Source organism: Portunus trituberculatus, chromosome 48 (genome assembly GCF_017591435.1).
Source record: "Portunus trituberculatus isolate SZX2019 chromosome 48, ASM1759143v1, whole genome shotgun sequence".
In the NCBI taxonomy this organism is placed as follows: domain Eukaryota; kingdom Metazoa; phylum Arthropoda; class Malacostraca; order Decapoda; family Portunidae; genus Portunus; species Portunus trituberculatus.
The window spans coordinates 8,097,897-8,122,572 of NC_059302.1; the positions used below are offsets into that span (position 1 = coordinate 8,097,897).

At 45.0% G+C, this 24,676-nt stretch overlaps 1 protein-coding gene across 1 annotated transcript in view; it reads left to right on the forward strand.

Moving 5' to 3' along the window:
- The window catches only part of LOC123498721, a 45,799-nt gene extending 21,742 nt beyond the window's left edge, over positions 1–24,057 (forward strand). Inside the window, 7 exon segments of the mRNA XM_045246103.1 lie at positions 3,785–4,853; positions 4,856–5,876; positions 10,285–10,413; positions 17,226–17,381; positions 17,486–17,668; positions 17,900–18,642; positions 23,287–24,057. Coding sequence (XP_045102038.1) covers positions 4,052–4,853; positions 4,856–5,876; positions 10,285–10,413; positions 17,226–17,381; positions 17,486–17,668; positions 17,900–18,638 — 3,030 coding nt within the window. The 5' untranslated portion in view covers positions 3,785–4,051 and the 3' untranslated portion in view covers positions 18,639–18,642; positions 23,287–24,057.
- The last annotated feature ends 619 nt before the right edge of the window (positions 24,058–24,676 follow it).

Below are 24,676 nucleotides of genomic sequence, written 5' to 3' on the forward strand. Positions count from 1 at the left end.
GGAGGAGGAGGAGGAGGAGGAGGAGGAGGAGGAGGAGGTGGAGGAGGAGGAGGAGGAAGAGGAGAAGCAGGAGGAGGAGGAGAAGGAGGAGGAGGAGGAGGGGGAAGAAGTCAGTGGGAACCAAGATGAAGAAGACTCAACGAAGGAGAAATAGAAAGTAAATCTCAGAAAGAATTAGAGAACAAAGAGAAAGAGGAGGAGATGGAGGAGGAGGAGGAGGAGGAGGAGGAGGAGGAGGAGGAGGAGGAGGAGGAGGAGGAAAAAGAAGAGGAGGAGGAGGTGAAGGGAAAAGGGAAAGATAAGGAAGACGAGAAGGAAGACGACGAGAAATATGAGCAAAAGTTAAAGGAAAAGGTGAAGGAAAGGAAAAAGGAGGAGGAGAAACTGCAAAAGATGAAAATGAAACAAAATCACGGAGAAAAATACAAAGACGGCACAGGAAGAGGAGGAAGAGGATGGGGAGAAAGAGAATGCGAAGGGAAAGGAGAGAAACTCAAGCAAAAGAGGAAGAAAACAAAGACGAAGACGAGTTGCAGGAGGAAAGGAATAAAATAACACGAAAAGACAAAAAACAAAACAAAACAAAACCAATGAAAACGGAAGACGGAAGACAAAGGCAGGGAGAAAAGGAAGAAAGCCAATAAATTACAAATGAAGACGAAGAAAGAATAATGCAAGGGACTAGGAAATTTATATAAATGGGTAGAAGAAACCCCACGTACCGCTAAGCAAAGGAAGGAAGAGGGATGGTGACGCCAGCACGTAAGTAAGGAAGATTCGTGAGTGCAAAAATTCCCTTAGGGCGTCGTGGAGTTGGAAGGACAGAAAGACAGAGAGATGAAGATGAAGAGGTGGGTGGGCTATGTAGACTGGGATGATTATTATGAAACGGATGGTGGTGGTGGTGGTGGTGGTGGTGGTGGTGGTGGTGGTGGTGGTGGGTTTGGTAGTTTTGGTGGTTCCTCATATTCTTCAATGAATATATATTTTTTTTGTTCTTTAGATTTTTTGCTAACTATTCTGTTTTTACATATTATTCTACTTATTATTTCATTACCTATTTTTTGTTTATTTATCATTGTGGTTACTTTATGTTTTATTTGTCTAATTCGTTCTATATTTTGATATTTATACATTTAAGGTTTAGTGTTTGCATCCATCACTTCGTTGATATTCTTTAAACATGCTAAATACCTATTTCCTTATGTACTTGTGTTTATTTTGGGCTGAACGGTCTTCTTTATAGAAAGACTGACCTTATCTAAAATATAACTCTGTTGAAATCTTATTTACTATTATTAAATGTATAAAAATTTTCAAAAGGTTACAGGTCGCAAAAGGATAAGAAACGACAATAAATCATACTCTCTAACTGTACTATATTACGCCAAATGATATTGGAGTTACAGCAGCTATTTGTAGAAAACACTAAGAAATAATAAGGAATTACTATGGTGACTATGATGTTCTCAATACCTCTAGAATAATATAAACTTTTTAAAAACATTCCAAAAAACTCTAGATAACTTTTTATAATTACACAGAAACCAAACTTTTGTATCCCCTTTTCCATCAGTTTCGCTTCCCTTCTACCTCTCAGTTTCTCTTCCTTTCCTCCTTTCTCTGTGTCTATTCTTTCCTTGTCACTTTATCTCGTTCCCTCGCGACAGACACGCTTCCTCCAACTTCGAAGTTAATTAAATTGCATCACTGTGTTGTTCATTTTATTTTTACCCACACTGCAATATAATTCTACCTCATCACCCAAGCGGAGAGGCCGAGCGAGAGAGAGAGAGGGAGAGGAAGAGGGAGAGGGAGAGGGAGAGAGGAGGAGACATGAAAAAGAGGGAGTGAGGAGGCTGAGAGGAGAGAGAAATGTCTACTCACTCCTCCCTCTCTTTCTCTTTCTATCTTCCCCTGAGTGATTGAAAAACAAAAGGAAAACGTTGGAGACTTGAGACAAAAAAGGTCCAGAGTCAATGTTTCTCCCATCAAAGCTTTCCCGGTGAAGTATTGAACCCAACTTAAGACCTGAAACTAATTTCCTAAGAGTTTATTTCACATTTACCTTTTGCAGAGTTTTCAGATTTTTTTTCATTCTCTTTTCTTCCTCGAAATCCTTAGTCTCGATTTCTTTTTTATATATCTTATTTTTTTACACACACACACACACACACACACACACACACACAGGTATTGTCCCATTAAGGCACATATTTTTCTTAATATGCATCATTATTACGTTTGCCACATGGGAAATGCAATGAGCAGAGAGAGAGAGAGAGAGAGAGAGAGAGAGAGAGAGAGAGAGAGAGAGAGAGAGAGATTCTTTTGTTTCTTTCTTATCATTCTCTATTTCAACTTTTCCTTTACTTTTATCTTCTTATTTTATCTATTCTCCTCCCATGTTCATTTTCATAATATGATTTCTGTCCCTCCTTTTCGTCCTCATCCTCTGTGTACTCTCCCTTCCTTCTTCCTCTTTCTCCTAGTCCTTTATAATTCCCTTTATCTGAATATTTTCCTCCGTCTCCTGCATTTCTCTCTAATCCTCTTTTATCTCCTTCACTTCCTCTTCTTTCTTCTCAAGTTCCTTGCTCTTCTTCCTTGAAATACTAATTACAAGCAAGAGGATCAGCGTGAGCAGAAAAAAAACGGAAAAAAGAGAAAACTTACATTTACTCCGGATAAAAGAGAAAGAGAGACAGGAGGAAGAAAACAGACGGGATTAATGACGCAGGTTAAAGAGGAGGAGGAGGAGGAGGAGGAGGACAATTGGAAAAGCAGGCAAGGAGAGCTATTGTTATTGTTCTTGGCGGCAACGAAAGCGCTTTGATAGTAATGCGTACACAAAGATACACGAGATAAGAGCGAACGAGAGAGAGAGAGAGAGAGAGAGAGAGAGAGAGAGAGAGAGAGAGAGAGAGAGAGAGAGAGAGAGAGAGAGAGAGAGAGAGAGAGAGAGAGAGAGAGAGAGAGAGAGAGAGAGAGAGAGAGAGAGAGAGAGAGAGAGAGAGAGAGAGAGAGAGAGAGAGAGAGAGAGAGAGAGAGAGAGAGAGAGAGAGAGAGAGAGAGAGAGAGAGAGAGAGAGAGAGAGAGAGAGATTGGGGGTATGGGGTGTTATGGGAGGATGGAGAAAGGAGGCGGGAGACCAGAGAGTCAGGGGGAAGGGAAGGGGATGGCGTTGAAATGGAACCCGAAGCCGTAATCAGGAGAGGAGAAAAGTTGAAATTGAATGCACATACCCGACGAAAGGTAGCGCACGGCACACGATGCCCAATTATCATTCGGCCTTCCTGAACGGCACCGCCCTCCGCCGACGGGTCACTGTGACGCACAAACTCTGTAAAGAAACGGTCCATGCCACACCGCAATTTCCACCCAGAAAATGTCTACCCTAATGAGAATAGCGCTCCTCTTTATTTTTACTTCTCTGAATTTTAGCTTTTTGAGGCATTTTATATATGAGTATGATTTTTCAGTGTTGGCACTTTTAATATCCAGTACGTCGAAGGCGTGTGTGTACCATACAGGTACCTCAAAATCAAAATATTTAGTTTGAAAAATACTTTACATTACATTAAATAACTTACATTTTTCAGGCTATCTTTAAAGATCATTTAATTTTATGAAGTGAGTAACACTATAGTGATGTTTTGGTGCACGCAAGCGACGTGAAACGCCGCTGTGCATTGTTATTAAATGTCTTTATGTTTACTTTTCCTGCCATTAATGAATAGTGTGATGTCAAGAGGGTGATGAACATTCCTTTTTTCCTCTGCAGGTGTCGGATGCGCTGTGCCTGAGTCAGTAACAGCGTCACCCAGGATGTTGTCGCGACGGCAGACGGCAAGATGCAAGACATGCATCGAGGAGGCCTGGCTGGTGTAGCCATGAGGAGGCTGTGAACCGCCGCGCCAGGCCTGCAGCACTTCGGCGGAGCCCTGCTGGCCGGCGGGGCGGATGGGCGGTGATGGTGGGGCGGTGTGGAGTGATGCAGGCGGCATGACGCTGTCCATGCACCCCGGGACGCTCCTGCACCCTCCAGACCATGTGCACGTCGCAGAATCAAAACACGACTCTGTATCAGCCCAGGACGCGCACGGCTTTGGTGTGGGCTTGTGTGTGGGTGTGGGCGTGGGTGGGCGTGGGTGTGTGGGGAGACTGTCCTAATGTGTGCGACTGTTTCTGGAGAGACGGGATGCAGATGGCGGCTTGTCGTGGAGCAGACTTTATAGACGTCCCTCGTGGTATCGAACCCACTACCCAGGTGCTTGATCTCAGTCACAACAACCTGAAGATCCTCCCGCGTGACGCCTTTGCTTACACAGGCCTCGTCAACCTGCAGAAGGTGATGCTCAACCACTGTAACCTCAAATTCCTAGAGAAGGGTTCCTTCAATGGCGTGGAGAATGTGAAGGAACTGGACCTGAGTAACAACCACCTTCGGGCAGTGCCATCAGAGGCCCTCATGAACATGTTTATGCTGCGGGAGCTACGCATCGCCCACAACAATCTCACCACCATTCCCATTGCAGCCTTTCGCAACATTCCACATGTCGTCCAACTCGATCTGAGTTACAACCACATTCACACGATCGAAACAGGCGCCCTGTATAACCTTACCGAGCTAGAAATTCTGAACGTAGCCGAGAACAAACTCACGTTCCTCAACGCGTCAGAGTTGGTGCCTCTGGTGCTGCTGCGGGTGATCCGGGTCGATGGCAACCCGTGGCGCTGCACCTGCCACCTCCGCCCGCTGCGGCAATGGTTCCACGACCGTAACTTGGCCGCGTCCATGCCGCCCACGTGCTCTTTCCCAAAATGGCTGATGCAGCAAGACTGGCAGCTGCTGGCGAAGAAGAACTTTTGTGTGCGCCTCAGGTTGCAGCGGTCGCTCCCCGGGTGCTGGCGGCCCACGGGGAGAATGTATCGCTGCTGTGTCGCGTGGAGACGGAGGTGGACACAGCCATCACTTGGTTCATGGGCGACGTGCCTCTGTTCAATGAGAGCGACCTGCAACGTGACCTGGTGGTGGACCTGATCTCATCAAACAATACGTCATATGTTTCCAATCTGACAATCACGGACGTAGCGCCAGAGGACCAGGGCACGTACCGATGCGTGGCGGAAAACAAGGCTGGCGTGCGGGAGGCTAACTTCACGTTGCAGGTGTCACATGAGGTGGCCGAGGTGCGGGTGGCTAACATGGAGGTGAGCTATATGAAAGAGGGCCTGCTCGGGGGTGTGTCGGCCCTCCTGGTGGTAATGGTGCTGGCGTGTAGTGTGTTGTACTGCAAGGTGCGTGGTGGCAGAGAACCGCGGCGAGACGAGGACAGCGTGGAGACAGCTCAGTCCTCACGGAGCTCAGAGTGTGACCCGCAGCACAAGCTGGCAGGCTACCACGTGGTGCCCACCAACGACATGGAAGACACGTCTCCGAAGAGGCAGCAGCAGCCAGACCCCACCTGGAGCATCAGACATAGAGGTGCTCCAGGTGACTTCCCATTAGGTAACGGCACCGAGGTGGGGACCAGCGAACGCCCTGAACTGTCAGAGGGCGCCGCTGCTCAGGCCATGGCGTCCGGCACATTACCATATGTGGACCCCGCCGCCAAGGACGAAGCGTGTGTAGCGCGGCTGGCGGCCCTGGAGGCTGGGCAGTGGAAGGAAGTGTTGTGCCCCAAAGACATGTTTCCCCACAGGGTATGTAGCCGCTCGGTGTCACAGGTGTCCCTCAGTGGGGGACGCCAGTACCCCGACCTGCTGGATCTGCCGCATCCCCAGCTCGGCCTGCAGCTCCAGCAACATCTGCAGCTCCAGGAGGTCGGGCAGGAGTTACAGAGTCTCGCCGCCGCCGCCTCGTGCTCTAGACCGTAAGTGTTACACTCTTTCCCAGGTCACGGGGTGGGTGTCAGCTGTGCTGCTGGCGTGCGTTTTCTGGCCAGGTTGTCAGGAGCCCAAAAACCGTGTCGTTTAAATTACACACACGAGAGCACGAGAACAAAGATTACAATTAAGCATATCTACATTTCCAATCATTGCACGCTTGTGTAGCGCTTCTCCATTCATTTTCAATTTCAGTTTTTTTTATTTATTTCTTGGTTTCCATTGTGTTTTGATTCATTGCGATGCGAAAAAAATACAGCTGTCAAACCGAAGCTGTGTTGGGAGGGAAACAATATTCCAATTAAGTAGAATCATTTATTCAAACCGTTCAGCTCCCTAATTCAATAAAAACACGCATCCCAGAGTTCCTGTTCGCTGAGAGAGAGGCGAGGGCTTCATTTTTTTCTCTCTCCCAAGCGACCTTTGATAGTGACGTCACTCTCCCTCCCTCCCTCTGATGAATATGCATGGCGGTCCCTGATTTGCTGGTCCCTCGCCCTCTCCGCCGCCACTCCACATGGCAACTCATTGTCTCACGCTCCCACAAGTCCTTTACTTACTAATGACATGCAATTTCATCTAATCACCATCAGCTTGCTAAATCTTTAATCTCTCTCTCTCTCTCTCTCTCTCTCTCTCTCTCTCTCTCTCTCTCTCTCTCTCTCTCTCTCTCTCTCTCTCTCTCTCTCTCTCTCTCTCTCTCTCTCTCTCTCTCTCTCTCTCTCTCTCTCTCTCTCTCTCTCTCTCTCTTTTCACGAAAACACAAAGTAAAGGATGAATTTCTTTCATATAGATAAAATTACAGATTATTACACACTTGGCCACTCACTCACCTACATCTACACACACACACACACACACACACACACACACACACACACACACACACACACACACACACACACACACACACACACACATACGTACAGGAACACGCACACTTCATATCTGCTTTCACTGGTCAATAATAGAGACTGAATGGAACGCCTACACAGTGTTACATTCCTCTCAACACCCAACATCTCCCTCATTATCTATCCCCTCGTGACGGTAGCGCTTTATTCTTCACTCTTCTCTTTTCTCCTCTCTATTTTTCTCCTCTCCTCTCCTCTCCTCTCCTCTCCTCTCCTCTCCTCGGCCATCACTCAAGCAGGGAGCGATAAAGTTGTTGTAATTATCACTGCCAATTTATCTACTGGCGGGACTGAATTCAAGTGTTTATCTGATGGAAGAGACAAAGACTGCCGAGTGTGTATGTGTGTGTGTGTGTGTGTGTGTGTGTGTGTGTGTGTGTGTGTGTGTGTGTGTGTGTGTGTGTGTGTGTGTGTGTGTGTGTGTGTCTGTGTGTCCTTTCTTTGCTTGGTCTGTTGCGGTGTTCTTACGAGCCATCAGAGTTCCATCGCCTCACTGCCCTGACAATAAAGCACTGAGAGACGACCAGCGCACATCTTCAACCCTTCTGCAGGAGGAAGTGGAGGAGGAAGAGTAAGAAGAGTAGTAGGAGGAGGAGGAAAAGAAGGAGGAATAGGAAGAGGAGGAGGAAGAGAAAGAAGAGAAGGATGAAGTGGAAGAAGTGGAAGAGGACAAGTACGAGGAGGAAGAGTAGGGGGAGAAGAAGCAGGAGGAAGTGGAGGAAGAAGAAGAGGAGGAGGAGGAGGAGGAGGAGGAGGAGGAGGAGGAGGAGGAGGAGGAGGAGGAGGAGGAGGAGGAGGAGGAGGAGGAGGAGGAGCAGAATAAAAGCGACAAAAAGGAAGACAGCAGTAAAAGACAAAGAAAAGATAAAACTCTAATCTCTTCTCAACCTCAGCTTTCTCCACCGCCTTCTTAACCATGACACTCTCTCTCTCTCTCTCTCTCTCTCTCTCTCTCTCTCTCTCTCTCTCTCTCTCTCTCTCTCTCTCTCTCTCTCTCTCTCTCTCTCTCTCAGTTCATCCATCATCACTACCCCGTCTCCTGAGTTTCACAGTTCCTCACTTCCCTCACTCCCACAATCATCACCCTCCACACTGCCCATCTGTCTCTGTGCTTGTCTCTTGCATGTCAAATTTTGGGTCATCACGTACATCATAACACTTGCTGAATTTCACCAAAGACACGCACACACCACCGCTACCACACATGCCACACTCACCTTCCTCATTCTCTCATCTTTAACCTAAACATCCTCGTCTTTTATAGCTGCAAAGTATTCACTCACCTTTTTTTTTTTTTCCTCCTCAGTTTATCCTATTTACCGACTTTCCACCTTCAATCTCACTACAAAGCCAGACCACCTGACCCATTTTTTCTCTCCTTTCTACCTCAACCCATCACCTCAGACCACCTCAACTCATATCCCTTCCCAAACCTTCCACTTTACCCACGCATCGTTCTCCTTTCGACTCCAATCTTACCTCACCCAAGACCTCCTCACCACACCTCAAAATTGCTCTCAAGTCCCTCCCTCCCCCCGCCACAACTTGCCCGCCGTGGCCACTCGTCAGACCAATGGTGGTTTCCTCTCTTTTCACCCGACTTTTACTGTTCCATAAGTCTGGTTCGTCCCATTTCCTTATCAAGTGCGAGGCTCCACCTGGTAAAGATCCCCGACCACCGACCATCGGAGTGGTATAAATCGTTCCTTACTTTAAATTCGTGGTTTCTCTTTCTTACAATCCCTCTCTCTTTGTTGCTGTCCCTCTGTCTGGCTGTCTGTTTGTCTGTATGTCTGTGTGTGTCTGCCTACTTTATATTAAATGAAATTGGAGAATAAGGTGAATTTAAGGGATATTTTGTGTGTTTATTGTAATGTCCCCTGTTTCTCATTTATTTTACTTTCATATACAGTTGTTTATGTTTTAGTATTGTAATTTTGATACCTCTAAGTGACGAAATCAGTTTTATTCCCTTCTTTATTTTTTGTTTTCCTAAATTTTCATGCATATATACCTAGAAAGAATTCGTAAAGTATGGTAAAACAATATTTATCGTGGGAAAACTGCTCTCTCTCTCTCTCTCTCTCTCTCTCTCTCTCTCTCTCTCTCTCTCTCTCTCTCTCTCTCTCTCTCTCTCTCTCTCTCTCTCTCTCTCTCTCTCTCTCTCTCTCTCTCTCTCTCTCTCTCTGTTATGTTGTGCTGTACTTCTTTACTCCATTTCGAGGTCTCGCCTCATGTTATTTCACAGCTCCTGACGCTCGCTTTCCGCGCCTCACCGCCGGGTTATTGCCGCCTTTACTAATTAATTATTTTGCTCTGTCTGACTGCAATTTTCCTCTGTTGCGTTTATGGCTTTACGTGTGGACTCACCCTCTAACTCTCTCTCTCTCTCTCTCTCTCTCTCTCTCTCTCTCTCTCTCTCTCTCTCTCTCTCTCTCTCTCTCTCTCTCTCTCTCTCTCCCGTCATCTCAGCTGCCGATATGAAAACAAAATTCTTTCCTATCTTGCAAAAATGTTTCCCGTCCCTTCAAATCCCCCTCATTTGTCTTTCCCTTCAATGTCCTGGGACGCAAAATTGCCTATTCCATCTTGTGTGTGTGTGTGTGTGTGTGTGTGTGTGTGTGTGTGTGTGTGTGTGTGTGTGTGTGTGTGTGTGTGTGTGTGTGCTGAGAACGTGTGTCGTTTTAAGAATTTATACGTATCATGTTACACAACAAAACCACAACAAACAAAAGAAGGGAAAATAAAACAAAACCAAACTCTCTCGCTTCCCCCTCCCCCCCAACATCCCCTTAAAAAAGAAAGAAGAAAAAAAAAAACTTAAACACACAAAGGTTCTCTCTCACAGACCTCTCTTATCTTGCCTTTCCACGCACGCAAATATATTAATTCAGGGTTGTGTGCTTGACGTTAGATATTCCATTCCCTTATGTTTTATCTGTTTATTTATTCTCATGGTTATTTCTCTTCATTTCTCTGCCGTTTTGGGAGGCCCGGCGAGTGGGCACGCACGGGATTACGCTGTCGAGGAAGGACTGGCTTTTACATCAATATTTTCAGTCAAAATTTGAGAGTCCAACTGTCAGTTTTCTGGTGTCTATCTAAGGTCATCTGTCTTTAAGTGCATCTGTCTTTTTCTCTCTATTTGTTGTTGATTTATTAACTTTATTTAGGCTTATTTAGCCTCTGATAGTTAATTTTGCACTTATTTTATGTTATTTTTTCTTGTCCTTGATTATATTATTTTTTTGGATTCGCGTTGTATTTTGATTATTTGCTTCCATCGATGTATGTGTCCATCTATATTTTTTGTCATATTTAAGTCTCTCTCTCTCTCTCTCTCTCTCTCTCTCTCTCTCTCTCTCTCTCTCTCTCTCTCTCTCTCTCTCTCTCTCTCTCTCTCTCTCTCTCTCTCTCTCTCTCTCTCTCTCTCTCTCTCCGCATAATCACAAAACACAAAGGTCCACTCCATTCTTTGCAGGCGGACATTCAGTGACGCTGGCGGGATGGGCAGCGGCAGTGGCGGCGGCGGGGTGGCGGCAGAGGGACAGACCACTCTTGAAACTCCTCTCTCGCAAGTCTACACTCCTCAAGACCACTCAGACAGTAGGTAAGGACGCGACGGCAGCTTCTTGTAGAAGAAAAAAAGGGGGACGGAGAATGAAAAAGAGGAGACATGTAGGATAGAAAATTATGAAGAAAATTATATGAAAGGAGAATAGCAGGAGAGTAAGTATTGGAAACAGTGTAGAGGGAAAGAACACACATAACGAAGGTATAAGACGTGTAAGAAGATAAGGAAGAGGGAAAAGAAGTCAACAAGAAGAATCATAAAGGAATTGGAAGTTTTAGAAGTTAGGAGGGAAAATAAGAGATGAGAAAACAATGAAAATAAAAGAAATATGATAAGTACATAGATACGTATAAACGAGGGAAGAGATGAACAGGAGGAAACACGGAATAATAAAGAGTCACATAAATTAAGGAAGAAAAAAGGATAGGTAATGAAAAAACAATCAAAACATGGAAAATATGGCAGAAATCCAGATAATGAAGAGCAGAAAGAGAGAGATAGAGGAGCGTGAGGGGGCTAGAAGGAATCAGGATATTGGAATGTAGATACTTCATGTGGGAGCAAGAAAGGAGAGTAAGGCAGGACGTGGAGGGAAAGGAATGCAAGTACGACAGAAGAGAATATGAAAGAAGAGCAGGAAGAAAGAAGAAAAAGGGAAGAGAAGAAGCAATAAGACTTAGGAAAGAATGCGGTATCAGAACAGAAATAATCTACCTCTCTTCCTCTCTTCTCTGCCATTCTATCTCTCTCTCGCACACACACACACACACAGGCAAAGGTGCTTGCACCTTGCCTGGCCAAACTCTTCCAGCTTTGTCTATCGACTTCTACCTTTCCTTCCTGCTGGAAGTTCGCCTACATTCAGCCTGTTCCTAAAAAGGGTGACCGTTCTAACCCCTCAAACTACCGTCCTATAGCTTTAATCTCTTGCTTATCTAAAGTTTTTGAATCTATCCTGAATAGGAAGATTCTCAAACATCTGTCATTTCACAATCTTCTGTCAGATCGCCAGTATGGCTTCCGTCAAAGTCGCTCTACTGGTGATCTTCTGGCTTTCCTTACTGAGTCTTGGTCATCCTCTTTTAGAGATTTCGGTGAAACTTTTGCTGTTGCGTTAGACATATCAAAAGCTTTTGATAGAGTCTGGCATAAAGCTTTGATTTCAAAACGGCCCTCCTACGGCTTCTATCCTTCTCTCTGCAACTTTATCTCAAGTTTCCTTTCCGACCGCTCTATTGCTGCTGTGGTAGACGGCTACTGTTCTTCTCCTAAACCTATTAATAGTGGTGTTCCTCAGGGTTCTGTCCTGTCACCCACTCTCTTTCTATTATTCATTAATGACCTTCTTAACCAAACTTCTTGCCCTATCCACTCCTACGCTGATGATACCACCCTACATCTTTCCACGTTCTTTCAGAGACGTCCAACCCTTCAGGAAATCAACAGATCACGCGGGACGCCACGGAACGCCTGACTTCCGATCTTTCTAAGATTTCCGATTGGGGCAGAGAAAATCTAGTAGTTTTCAATGCCTCAAAAACTCAATTCCTCCATCTATCAACTCGACACAACCTTCCAGACAACTATCCCCTCTTCTTCAATGACACTCAACTGTCTCCCTCTTCCACAATGAATATCCTCGGTCTGTCCTTTGCTCATAATCTTAACTGGAAACTTCACATCTCATCTCTTGCTAAAACAGCTTCTATGAAATTAGGTGTTCTGAGGCGTCTCCGACAGTTTTTCTCGCCCCTCCAACTGCTTACTCTGTATAAGGGCCTTATCCGTCCCTGTATGGAGTACTCTTCGCATGTTTGGGGGTTCCAGTCACACAGCTTTGCTTGATAGGGTGGAATCGAAAGCTCTTCGTCTCATCAACTCCCTCCTCTGACTAACTGTCTTCAGTCTCTTTCTCACCGCCGAAATGTTGCATCCCTTTCTATATTTTATCGCTATTTTCATGGTAACTGTTCTACTGATCTTGCTAACTGCATGCCTCCCCTCCTCCTGCGGCCACGCTGCACAAGGCTTTCTTCTTCCTCTCATCCCTATTCTGTCCAACTCTCTAATGCAAGAGTTAACCAGTACGCTCAATCATTCATCTCTTTCACTGGTAAACTCTGGAACTTCCTCCCTGCATCTGTATTTCCGAATTCCTACAACTTGTCTTCTTTTAAGATGGAGGTATCGAGGCATTTGCTCCCCTAATTCTGGCTGACGGTTTTGGCACTTTTTGAACTCTTTGGAGAGATAGCGCTCAAGAGGGCCTTTTTCTAACTTTCTTTTTTTTGCCCTTGGCTGGCCCTCTTCCCTACGTAGAAACACACACACACACACACACACACACACACACACACACACACACACACACACACACACACACACACACACACGCACACACTGCGTAGTGTAGTGGTTAGCACGCTCGACTCACAATCGAGAGGGCCGGTTTCGAGTCCCGGCGCGGCGAGGCAAATGGGCAAGCCTCTTAATGTGTGGCCCCTGTTCACCTAACAGTAAATAGGTACGGGATGTAACTCGAGGGGTTGTGGCCTCGCTTTCCCGGTGTGTGGAGTGTGTTGTGGTCTCAGTCCTACCCGAAGATCGGTCTATGAGCTCTGAGCTCGCTCCGTAATCGGGAAGACTGGCTGGGTGACCAGCAGGCAACCGAAGTGAACACACACACACACACACACACACACACACACACACACACACACACACACACACACACACACACACACACACACACACACACACACACACACACACACACACACACACACACACACACACACACACACACACACACACACACACACACAATTTCTCGCCCTAAATCACTCGATAACAAAAGCAAGAGAATTCCTTAACGCTGTCGCCACTGTAGAGGAAAATGATTTTAATATATATTCGCCTTTTTCTAATAAACCGTCCGCAACATAAATGTATATGTACATATTTTTGGGCCTACAAACAATTATTTTTCCGGTATTCTTTCGCATCGTGGTATAATGAAATTCCTCAAATATCTGAGCGTTACACTTTTAGTCATAAAGACGCGGGAGCAACGAGAGAGAAGGGAGGGGAGAGGGGAAGAGAGGAAGAGAACGGGAGGGGTAACACTGTGAGGGATGAAAACGTGGAAATACAAGAAAAAAATATGAATACGTGAGGTGTAAAACAGAAAGGGGAGGGAAGAAATGGAAGAGAAGAGATAATAAGAAAGAAAAGTAAAAACTGGTGATGAGATGATAAACTGAAGATGGAAGAAAATGACAACAGAAAGTAAATGAAGATGAAATGGAGGTTTATCAAGAAGTGATGAGAGCAAGAAAGATGGAGAGATGAGAGAATGCAAACACGTGAATAGGAAAAAAGAAGCGAGACGAGAAGTGGAAGGGGGTTGAGTGACAAGCAATAGGAAGGAAAGGGGCCACTGAGAACTGAAAAATGGGAGAAGGGAGTGACGGACGGAGAGAAATAAGAAAACATCACAGAAAGAAGCGAGGTGTAGAAAGGAAAGGAGTGAGGAAGGAATAAGAAAGAGCTGGAAAACGTACAGGCACTGAATAACCTAAAAAAAACGAGGGAGAAAGGGAGAAACGGAGAAGGGCAACTAAAAACTGGTAAGGAAAAGAAGTTAAAAAAGCCAGTAGGAAGATACTAAGAAAAACGAACAACAGAAAGACACACAACAGCAACAAAAACAGAGCGAGAAATGGAGAGAAGAAGAAACGAGAAGATGAAATGGATGGGAGGCAGGAGATAATGAAATAAAAAAGGAGAGAGAAATGGAAAGCGGAGCAGTAACCTATGTCCTTTAGTACTTGTCCAAAGTTATATTAGGTTTTTCCTCTCGCATTTCATCCTCGTATTTCGTCTGACAAACACACGTTGACTGCCTGGAGATGAGCAAGGGAGTGCAGGCAGGAGGGAAAGGAAGAGAAAGTGGTCGTGGTGTACCAGGAAGCCGAGCTGGGAGAGAGGGAGGGAAAATGAAGGGGAGGGAGAGAGGGAGGGAGGGAGGGAGGGAGGAGGGAGGGGAGGGGAGGAGAGAGAGAGAGAGAGAGAGAGAGAGAGAGAGAGAGAGAGAGAGAGAGAGAGAGAGAGAGAGAGAGAGAGAGAGAGAGAGAGAGAGAGGACGAGGAAGAGGAAGAGAAAGGCCCGCTGCTTTTACCAGTACAAAGGCCTTGGCTGTTGTGATTGCGAGAATAAAGATCTGATACACACACACACACACACACACACACACACACACACACACACACACACACACACACACACACTCACACACACTGCCTCTGTTTTAACGTCTGAATAATTTTAGTCCTTGCCTTTGTCCTCTTTTTTCTAAACCCAGCCTCCCACGCATCTCTCCCCCTCTCTCTCTCTCTCTCTCTCTCTCTCTCTCTCTCTCTCTCTCTCTCTCTCTCTCTCTCTCTCCTCAGCCAGAATGCTAATTTGGGGCCGGGTGGGGCTGCTGCAAAAAGCCACTGTTGCCACTGCGGTCCTTCTCTTCGTCCTCCAATTAATTACACGTGTTCCTTCTCCAAAGAGGCGGGGAAATTTGATTCTCCTGGACCAAGAAGGTTGAGAAAGGTGGAAGAGAAGGAAGATGATTATAGACAGGGAGAAAGAGAGAGAGAGAGAGAGAGAGAGAGAGAGAGAGAGAGACTTGAGAATACTGGACTAGGAAACAAGATGTGGTAGAGGAAAGGAAATGTGTCAAAAGTTGTCAGATTTAGGAAGCAAGGAAGGAGGTTAAAACGAAGGAATATTGTAGGCTAAGATATAGGAAGCTTTAGACAGTTGGTGAGTGTATGTATGAAGGAATATATGTATGATTTGTGTGTTCTGAGTATTTATTATGTATTTCCATGATTGTTTTCCTTTTCAATATGGAGTTGTCTGACTTACTTGTCTCACTCATCTCTCTCTCTCTCTCTCTCTCTCTCTCTCTCTCTCTCTCTCTCTCTCTCTCTCTCTCTCTCTCTCACACACACACACTGATCTCATTGTCCAAGCCGTAATATTATTTTCCCGGCTGTTCATTTGCACTTTATTCCACTTCACTTTCCACCACCAATCTTTGTTTCCGTCTCATGCTTTCAATTTTATCTCTCCCTCTCAGAAACAATATGATACGTCTTCCTATTTTCGCTTAACCCACTACTTCCCTACTTCCAGATACCATTTTTTTTTGTCACTTTCCGTAAAATTTAGAAGCTTGAGTTCCAATCTTTACTTTCATCCTAAAGTTTCGCTAAGGACAACATTCGCTGATTTCGTCTTTGTTATTTCGTGTGAATTTCTGACTGTCCGCCTGTCTGTTACTACAAGGCTCTCTTTCTCTTTCCTTATCTCGACCGCCCAGGTAAGTGATGGGTAGGTAGGGAGGAAGGAGAGAGAATGGAAGAGAGATAGAGAAAGAGGGAAAGAGAGAAAGGAGGAGAGGAAGAGAGGAGGAGGGAGGAGGAGGAGAGTTCCCGATGACTTCCAGGAATCTAGTAGTTCCCTCTACTTCTGTTTCTTATTTTTTGTTGACTTATTCTCCTTCTGTTCTCATTCTCTTCTCTCTATTTCATCATTATTCTCATTCTCCTCTACCCCTTCCTTTTGTCATTCTTTTCCTTTACTATTCTTTAACTTCTCGTCTAAATATACCCATTTCTTCATCACTCTCCTACTCTCTCTTCTTCCTCTCCTACTCTCTCTCCCTCATCTCTTACTCTTGCTCTCTCCTCTCTTACTCTCCCTCCCTTCTGCTTTGTTCCTGTTACTCAATGTTTTGTCTCATACCGGAACGTGTGTGTTGGGATGAAAGGAAGTGGCGAGGAGGGAGGAGGTAGGAAAGGGAGGGAAGGAGAGGAAGAGATGGGAAGAGGAGCGAAGAGGAGGGAAAAGGAGCATGTGCATTATTCATTTCCTGACGAGGCTTCAGTAATGTGGGAGTGGAAAAGTCTCAGGGTGGGCCACTGCTAAAGGCGCATGGGTTGTGTTGCAAGTCGCCTGAACGTCATCCCCCTCTCTCTCTCTCTCTCTCTCTTCCTTTATCGTCATGTACACTTTTAACGGGCTTTCTTTTATTTAGTTAGCTGGAAACATTTTTGCCGTGTCTTTTTTTTAATTAAGTTATGGGTTAAAGTCGTTTTGTTCGTTACTCAGGACTTTTTATATTTCTTTTTTTTTTCGTCGAATTCTTTCTTTTTGTTCAGGGTTTCCGACGTATTTCCATTTATTTATCTTTCCTTTCTTTTGGTGTGTTGCTATAGTCCTGTTTTCTTTTCTTCTTCCTTTGTACCAAGTTCAAGTTCACTTTGTTTTTTCTTTACTATCTCTTTTTCTTAATACCGTCATGATATCATCACTTAATAATAATAATAATGATAATAATAATAATGATAATAAAAATAATAATAGTAATGGTAATAATAATAATAATAATAATAATAATAATAATAATAATAATAATAATAATAATAATAATAATGATAATAATAATAATAATAATAATAGTAATAATAATAATAATAATAATAACAATAGTTATAATAAAAAAAGATAATAGAAATAATGATAATAATAATAATAATAATAATAATAATAATAATAATAATAATAATTATTATTATTATTATTATTATTATTATTATTATTATAACAGTAATAACAATGAAAATGCATTATTATTATCTCCAACAAGTTCACCATTATCTTGCTTACAACATTATCACCATCACCACCACCACCACCACCACCATCATCACCGCATCACTGCGCGCTGCCTGTCAAGCACACCACTGCTGCCTCAGCTGCAATAGCATGGCCTCGCTTCTTCCCAGCAGGTCCTCGAGCGCCCTCAATCTTGCCCTCAGCCAGGCTGCCTCAAACGCCTACGCCAACGCTCACCTAGCCGCCGGGACTCACCAGTGTCTCGGTGCGGCGCCTCTGATGGATCCCGCCCACGCCCAAGCACTTAGGCCCCTCGAGGACCCCTGCAGGTCAGGGCTGGCAGGTTAAGACACAATCAGAAAATGACCTGGGAACAGTATGTACAATGTAGTGTTTACTTTTGTCTATTTTGTTCTTTTCCCACTTGTTGCAGCGGCAAAGGGGCAGAGGCGGACGGCGGCATGTGCAGCCACCACCACGCCCCCGACCCTTGTCACTTTGAGTACCACGCCGCACAGCTGGAAAAGTTCCTGACGGAGTACCGCTGTTTACAAGAGCAACTCATCCACATGAAGCAGTCTTACGAGGCACACAAGCGGGCGGGCTCCATTCCGAGGTAAGGATTTAGAATTCAACTTTAATGCACAAACTCTGTGTTGTAGCCAGCTGACAGCAGCGAATTGAGATTTTTTTTTATCATTGTCTATAAACTTTTTCCTTTTAATTTTTAATAGGCACAAAGCAAGGTGTTAGGAAATGTTTTCAAGATACAATGGACGACCTTTTTCATAACTTTCATTCATGTGGCACAGATAATGTGTTATTAGCTCTTCTTTCTGCCTCACAGCCTGGACTGCTGTTCGATGGGCGCCAGTGGTCAACGAACATCCATGGCAGAGTTCCCTAAGGGGGCACCTTGCTGCTCCTGTGGCAGCAAGGGAACGTACATGCTGCCTTTGGGAATTCCAACAGTTGGTGCTGATTTCGCCCAGACTGTTCTCACCGACGCCGCAGCCTCAATGCCGCCACCAACGGCTGGAGCTACTGGCTTCCCTGACACGGTTCAGGCGAGCGAACCAAGTCTGGAAACCCCAGGCACACAGGCCGCGGCAGCATACGTGGAGGGGTTCTTGCCAGGGCGTCAGTACGTGGATAGCAGCTTGACTCAGCAGCAGGGACCAAGCTTTGCGGTGATGGGGGAGACGGGGATAGGCTCTCCAGCAACACAAAGCCCAGCTAGAGGAAGCCCAAAGATCAACACAATGACAAAGGCGTCCAAAGAGCCTCTGAAGTCCATCCTGAAGAAGAACACGGAGGGGGGTGGAGGTGGAGGTGGAGGAGGAGGAGGAGGAGGAGGAGGAGGAGGAGGAGGAGGAGGTGGGGGAGGAGGAGGAGGAGGAGGAGTAGGACGGCGACGCGGCGACCAGTGGACCAGAAGTGCCTCTTGCTGTGAGCGGCGGGCAGGCCCCAACCAGCTCGGGGACCCCTCCTACTCTGCCCCAGACTCGCGTTCTAAAACTACCGAGACGCTCCAGCCAGCCGACCTGACCCGCCCCGCCCCAGGACACGGCCACTACGAGCCCTAACTCAGTAAGTTTGTATTTCTCCTCATTGTAATTTGTCCTTCGCTCTTCTTGCCGCTGCGTTCAACCAACATTTATAGTCTGTGATCCTTTGTGTTTTCGTGAGGCGTGTAACCTTTCTTTGCAAATACAAGGACGCGCACGCGCACGCACACTTGCATGCGCACGTACACACACACACACACACACACACACACACACACACACACACACACACACACACACACACACACACACACACACAAATGATGTTTACGAGAAAGAAACTGGCATTTTGCGGCTGACGAAAACAAAGTTTAATTGGTTACGAAAAGAAAAAAAATAGGATTGTTGTGACATGTGGAGAAAGGATCAGCAAAGGGAAAAAAAAGAGAGGCAGAGTAATGATGATGATAAAAAAAAAAACGAGACCACACATGCGTGACATAATGCGTGATGGTGTCGGTATTCATGCAGACATAGTGGAGGCATAAATCGTGTACCTTGGATGGACGTGACACAACCACCAGTAAATATCCCTCCACAAAACAAACATATGAAAGAAGGACAATTATAAAGAAGTGGCACTTAACATCACGCGCAACCCTAGTAATACTTTACCAAAACTGCCATGAATAAAGAATCATTAGGGAATAAATCTAGACGTACAGGGATGAATGAACCAGTGTCATCCCTTCTAATTTTAATTTCTACTCTACTCGTGTTTCAATGTCAGGCCAAACACAACTGATCTCGATTCATATTCTTTATTTTCTGAATTGGTCTCACTAAGTCCTACGTGGAATTTTAGTCTGAGGTGATCTGACTGCCTTTACCTTTTAGTTCCATCTGCATCAATTTCATCCCTCAGTGGTGCGTCTATCATCTGCCCATTTCGATATGAAGTTGGAGTAATTATTTGACTGTTATGTAAACAGTCAAATAATTACTCCAATATTTCATTTCAGTCTCTCAGGGCTATTTGAATTTGTGTATAGATGAGTTTCAAGATATATGTTTCTGTTACACTCTCCTGAACCGGAGCCGATTAAATTAATGGGACTATAATTGTCTACAGTAAATTGCACTGAGCTAACAAGTAGCGGTGAGCTGAGTAAGGTGAGCTGAGCTTAGGGCTGTCTTAACACATATTAGGAGTGAGATGAGCTAAAAGAGGCTGAAAAGATGACTGTGGGAAGATATTTAATTAAATTGACTTTGAATGCAGAAGAACGAGGAGAATTTATTGACTTAATTCTAAACTCTAAAGATTATTTGATTAGTGGAGAAATATTTAAACAGACTGATGTAGAATAGAGAAACATGAACAAAACCTCTTGACTGAATTTTAGACTCCCAGAGCGATTTCATTAGGCGAAAAGAGATTTAATTAGCCTGGCGTTAAATACAGAAGAACGAACAAAATTTCTTGGCTGTTTTGGCGCCGGAGCACTGGAGCCAAATTGCGACGAAATAAGCTTCTATTAGTCTGCATTGGAATAGGTATCACAGGTATCACAGCTGGAGGATCGGAGTGAGATGCACCGGGCTGAGTGGGATGTGTTGTTACTCCCTTCACTCCACCCCTGATGTGCTAGTGCCTGTAATCGCCTTGGAGTGGACGCGATTAGCCGGCCGCTTAGCACGAAAGCACTCCCCGGGGACGTCACTCGGTCTCACTACACGCTTCGCAACACACCATGATCCTCCATCCCTCTCCCGCGCGAGCAACATTCACTGGCGCCAAATGAAGCCGTTTTCCGAATGTCCCGGTATAAGCAAGCACACGCGGGCCGAAAAAGAAGGAAAAGATACAAGTGTGGATGAAATGACAACGCTGCTCCCTTGCCGTACTGCAGAGTTAATGCGGAATACCAGGGAATGCGGACAGGAGGAACTAGAGTAGTAGGAGGAAGGGGAGAAAGAGGAGGAATAGGAGAAGGAGAACAAGGAGAAGAGCAGGAGTGGAAGCGAGAACCTAAATGGCCTGCAGTAACCCAACACAGCCTGCTAGCAATAAACACAATAGCATACAGCAATCAGAGGGATTTCATAGGCATTTATTCCACCTCCTGGATGGCCGCGCTTTAAGGTGTGTGGTGTCCAGATCCAGAAAAGGGGATAGGTAGAGACAGAGAGAGAGGGAGAGCTGGACAAATCATCAGGCGACGGTCAGGGGTCAGAGAGTGAGAGAGGGAGTGAGAGGGAACGCGTGGAGGGAAATAGAACGCACAGAGAGGGAGGAATTATAGTGAACGTAAAAGCGTAGGCACGAGAGGGTGAGAGAGAAGGGGGACGAGTCGTGAAAGAGAGGTGAGGGTGTAGAGGCGCGAGGCTGGAGAGAAGGAATGCGAGGTAAGGGCAGGTTTGAGGGGAGGCTGTAACGTGTTGCTTAACTGAGGAATAAAGCAAATAGAGATCAAGGAAGTTTGTTGTTTGTTAGTGTGTGTGTGTGTGTGTGTGTGTGTGTGTGTGTGTGTGTGTGTGTGTGTGTGTGTGTGTGTGTGTGTGTGTGTGTGTGTGTGTTTTAGGGTGCAATAAAAACATTGAAAAGTCACATGACAAACGAATGCGACATACATACGAGTCTGGTAATGAATCTGGCTCACGATAAATCACTCCTGCTACACATCAGAAAAAAATATATACCCGGAAGTGAATGACAAAAGACCGACAATAAACTCGCCTTCCCACTCGCCCACCGCAACTTTCCTGATACACACACACACACACACACACACACACACACACACACACACACACACACACACACACACACACACACACACACACACACACACGCACACACACACACAAAAAAAAAAAAAAAAAAAAAAAAAACAATATAAAACTGAAAATAAATGAAAAAAATATATGAAAAAAACAAATCAAGAAAAAAGAAAAATCAAAGAAAAAAGAAAAAAAGAAAAGCATTCCTTCCTCTTTCTCCCCAACACTGCTAGCAATCACAAATTCAAAAGCTTGGAAAAGGTTAAAAAAAAAAGTAAAAAAACGAGGTGAGATCAAAAGTTTCTTCTAGTTACACGACTGGGGACCTTTTACGAGCCAACAGACGTAGGTAGAAGGCATTAATGGGGAAGGGAAATGAAAGTAAGGGTTTAAACCTCACGCCTGCGCCTCCATTTCTATTCCACGGGGGGAAATGGAGAGGAAAACGGAAGGCTGGAGACTGGAGGGAGGGTGGTGGTGGTGGTGGTAGTAGTTGTAGAGGAATGGGTGGCTAAGGACGATCATACTGCTAAGCCTCCCTCTGATGGGCAATTTAACACGTGAGATATCGCTTGCTATTGAAGGTAATGGGAGATTTTTATGGCCAAAGTCTGTCTTATTGGTGACGCTTGCTGGTGGTGGTAGGGGTGGTAGTGGTGGCAGTAGTGGCGGTGGTGCTAGCAGTGGTAGAGGTTCTTGTGATTTTTACTTTGGTGTTTGTGGTGTGTTGTTAGCTTTTAGAGACGTTTTGTTGTGTGTTCTTTGGAGTCTTTGTGGTGTGGTGGTAGTCTGGTGGTGGTGGTGTCTGCTGTGGTATTATAGTGGTAGTTACTTGGATGGTGGTGATGAGTGTTTTACTAGTGCAGTGATGTGATAGAAGTGATGTTTGTAGTGCTAATGTGGTGATGATGGTGAATACGATAGGTGATGTGTAGCAGTGTGGTATAGTTGCTTATCTGGTGGTGAAGGAGCGGCAGAAGAGTGGTAGCAGTGGTGGTGGTGGTGGTGGTGCTAATGTAGTTATCCGGCAAAACACCGTAGTGGCACTAATGAATCCTAATGATAACACAACCCAAACTTCTCAAACTAATTTTCCACGGCTAGCCACTCGTATATTCAACCGCACTTTCATCTATATTTCATGTGTGTTTTTCTTTGCCTAACATTAACACCCGCACACACACACACACACACACACACACACACACACACACACACACACACACACACACACACACACACACACACACACACACACACACTATGAATATTTAGAGAGCGGAACTTTTCTCGCCCTCGTAAAATTTTTAGTTTCCACACGCGGGGCAGTGAGAGGCAGACAAACATTACTCTGCCGCCACACGAATCCACCTCGAGCCATTACTGGGGCGGCTTCGTAATTCATATTTCTTGCCGGAGTGGCCAGCAAAGGAGCAAGTTACTTTTACCTCTAAGTTTCCGCCATGGTGTTACTGTGGTGGCGCTCTTTCCTCTTTTGTAGCTCGGAAAGAAAACGGAAAGCTAAATAATATGACCAGAGAGTTGAGTTGTTGCTGTGTGTGTGTGTGTGTGTGTGTGTGTGTGTGTGTGTGTGTGTGTGTGTGTGTGTGTGTGTGTGTGTGTGTGTGAGGGGGGGGGGGGGGCATATCCGGTCTGTAAGTGTGTTAAATACATAAGTACATACACAGCCATAGCAACTTGTGTACACGGTAAACAATGAGCACGCACGCACGAACACACACAAACACACACACACACACACACACACACACACACACACACACACACACACACACACACACACACACACACACACACACACGTACAAAGTGACGGGCGGTGGGAATTGGAGTAAACATCTATGCTAACTATATTTAAGTGGATCCTTTTCAAATGCATTTTTTTAAAACTCTGCCACTATCTTTTTTTTTTTTTTCCGCAGAAGTGTTGGCGCTGTACGGACACACACCACAGCACGAGCATCTCCCCCCACGTCGCATAGCACACCCCGACCCTGCGTGTGTGTGCACCAGCGTCATCAAGTGTGGATCAAACAATTATATTAGAAAAAAGAAAAGTTAAATAAAAGAAGAGTATATTCCCACAGTCTAAGTAATGATCAACGTATGTACATCAGACACTTGCACTTTAATAACAAAAAAAAAGAAAGTAAAAATTATGTTTGGCGTATTAAAAGTAAGTTGTTGCACTGATGTCTTAAGATAAATATTACTAAAAATCTACAAAAAATAACTATATAAAAAAACAAAGTAAGGTATGTATGTGTACATAATGTCTTTTGTAGATGTAAATAATTTCTTATACACACACACGTCACTCAAAAAATAAACAAGTAACTAACGCATCCAAAAATCAATAAAATATTGAGGAAAAATTGCACAGGAACAACTATATACGAGTACTTCGATAACATTTCGGTTATTTTTCCCTATTGACACATTTATGTTCACCATTTCCAGAGTGCGTCGTTGTAAACGTGTTGTGATAAACTGGAAACTTACGAAGGTTGGCAAATACTGTCATGATCATTATTATTTCCTTCTTGGCTGTTGGTTTGCTAATCCGTGCGAGTGAAAGTGAGAATGAAAGTGATAGAGTGATATTAAGTGTGTGTGTGTGTGTGTGTGTGTGTGTGTGTGTGTGTGTGTGTGTGTGTGTGTGTGTGTGTGTGTGTGTGTGTGTGTGTGTGTGTGTGTGTGTGTGTGTGTGCGTGCGTGCGTGCGTGCGTGCGTGCATGTGTGCGTCTGTCCCTGCTTATGTGTGTGTGTGTGTGTGTGTGTGTGTGTGTGTGTGTGTGTGTGTGTGTGTGTGTGTTCGTCCATGGGTGTCCCTTCAATCGCTATTCACTTCAAAGCCTCGGTGTACGGACTTCCAAGAGTCGATCGTGTCTCTATATAAGGATTTGAATAAAATAAATAGAGAAAAAAGTCAAATAAAAAAAGAACCAGTGAGTTTCCTTTCCCACTCTACCTGATGCAGTTCACCGGACAAGGCCGCCGTGGTACAGTGGAACCATGCGTGCTTTGGGATCCGAGGGGTCTCCAAGCGCACGGGTTCGAATCCTGTCAACGGTCCGAGTGTAGGTTGGGCTTCCTCACTCGGGGCAACGGTTTCCTAGCGGGTGGGCTTTGAGATATGGGGTACCCAAAAAGTATCCCCTTTAGCCCAGAAATTCCTGTGAAAAGCCCACATGGTATAAATAAAAAAAAGAGCACTTCACCTGGACACATCTGGAAGAAAAGAATATTTAAAAAACCTCATGAATAACAATCTGCACACAAACAGGTGGAAAAATAATTAGTATTACGAAA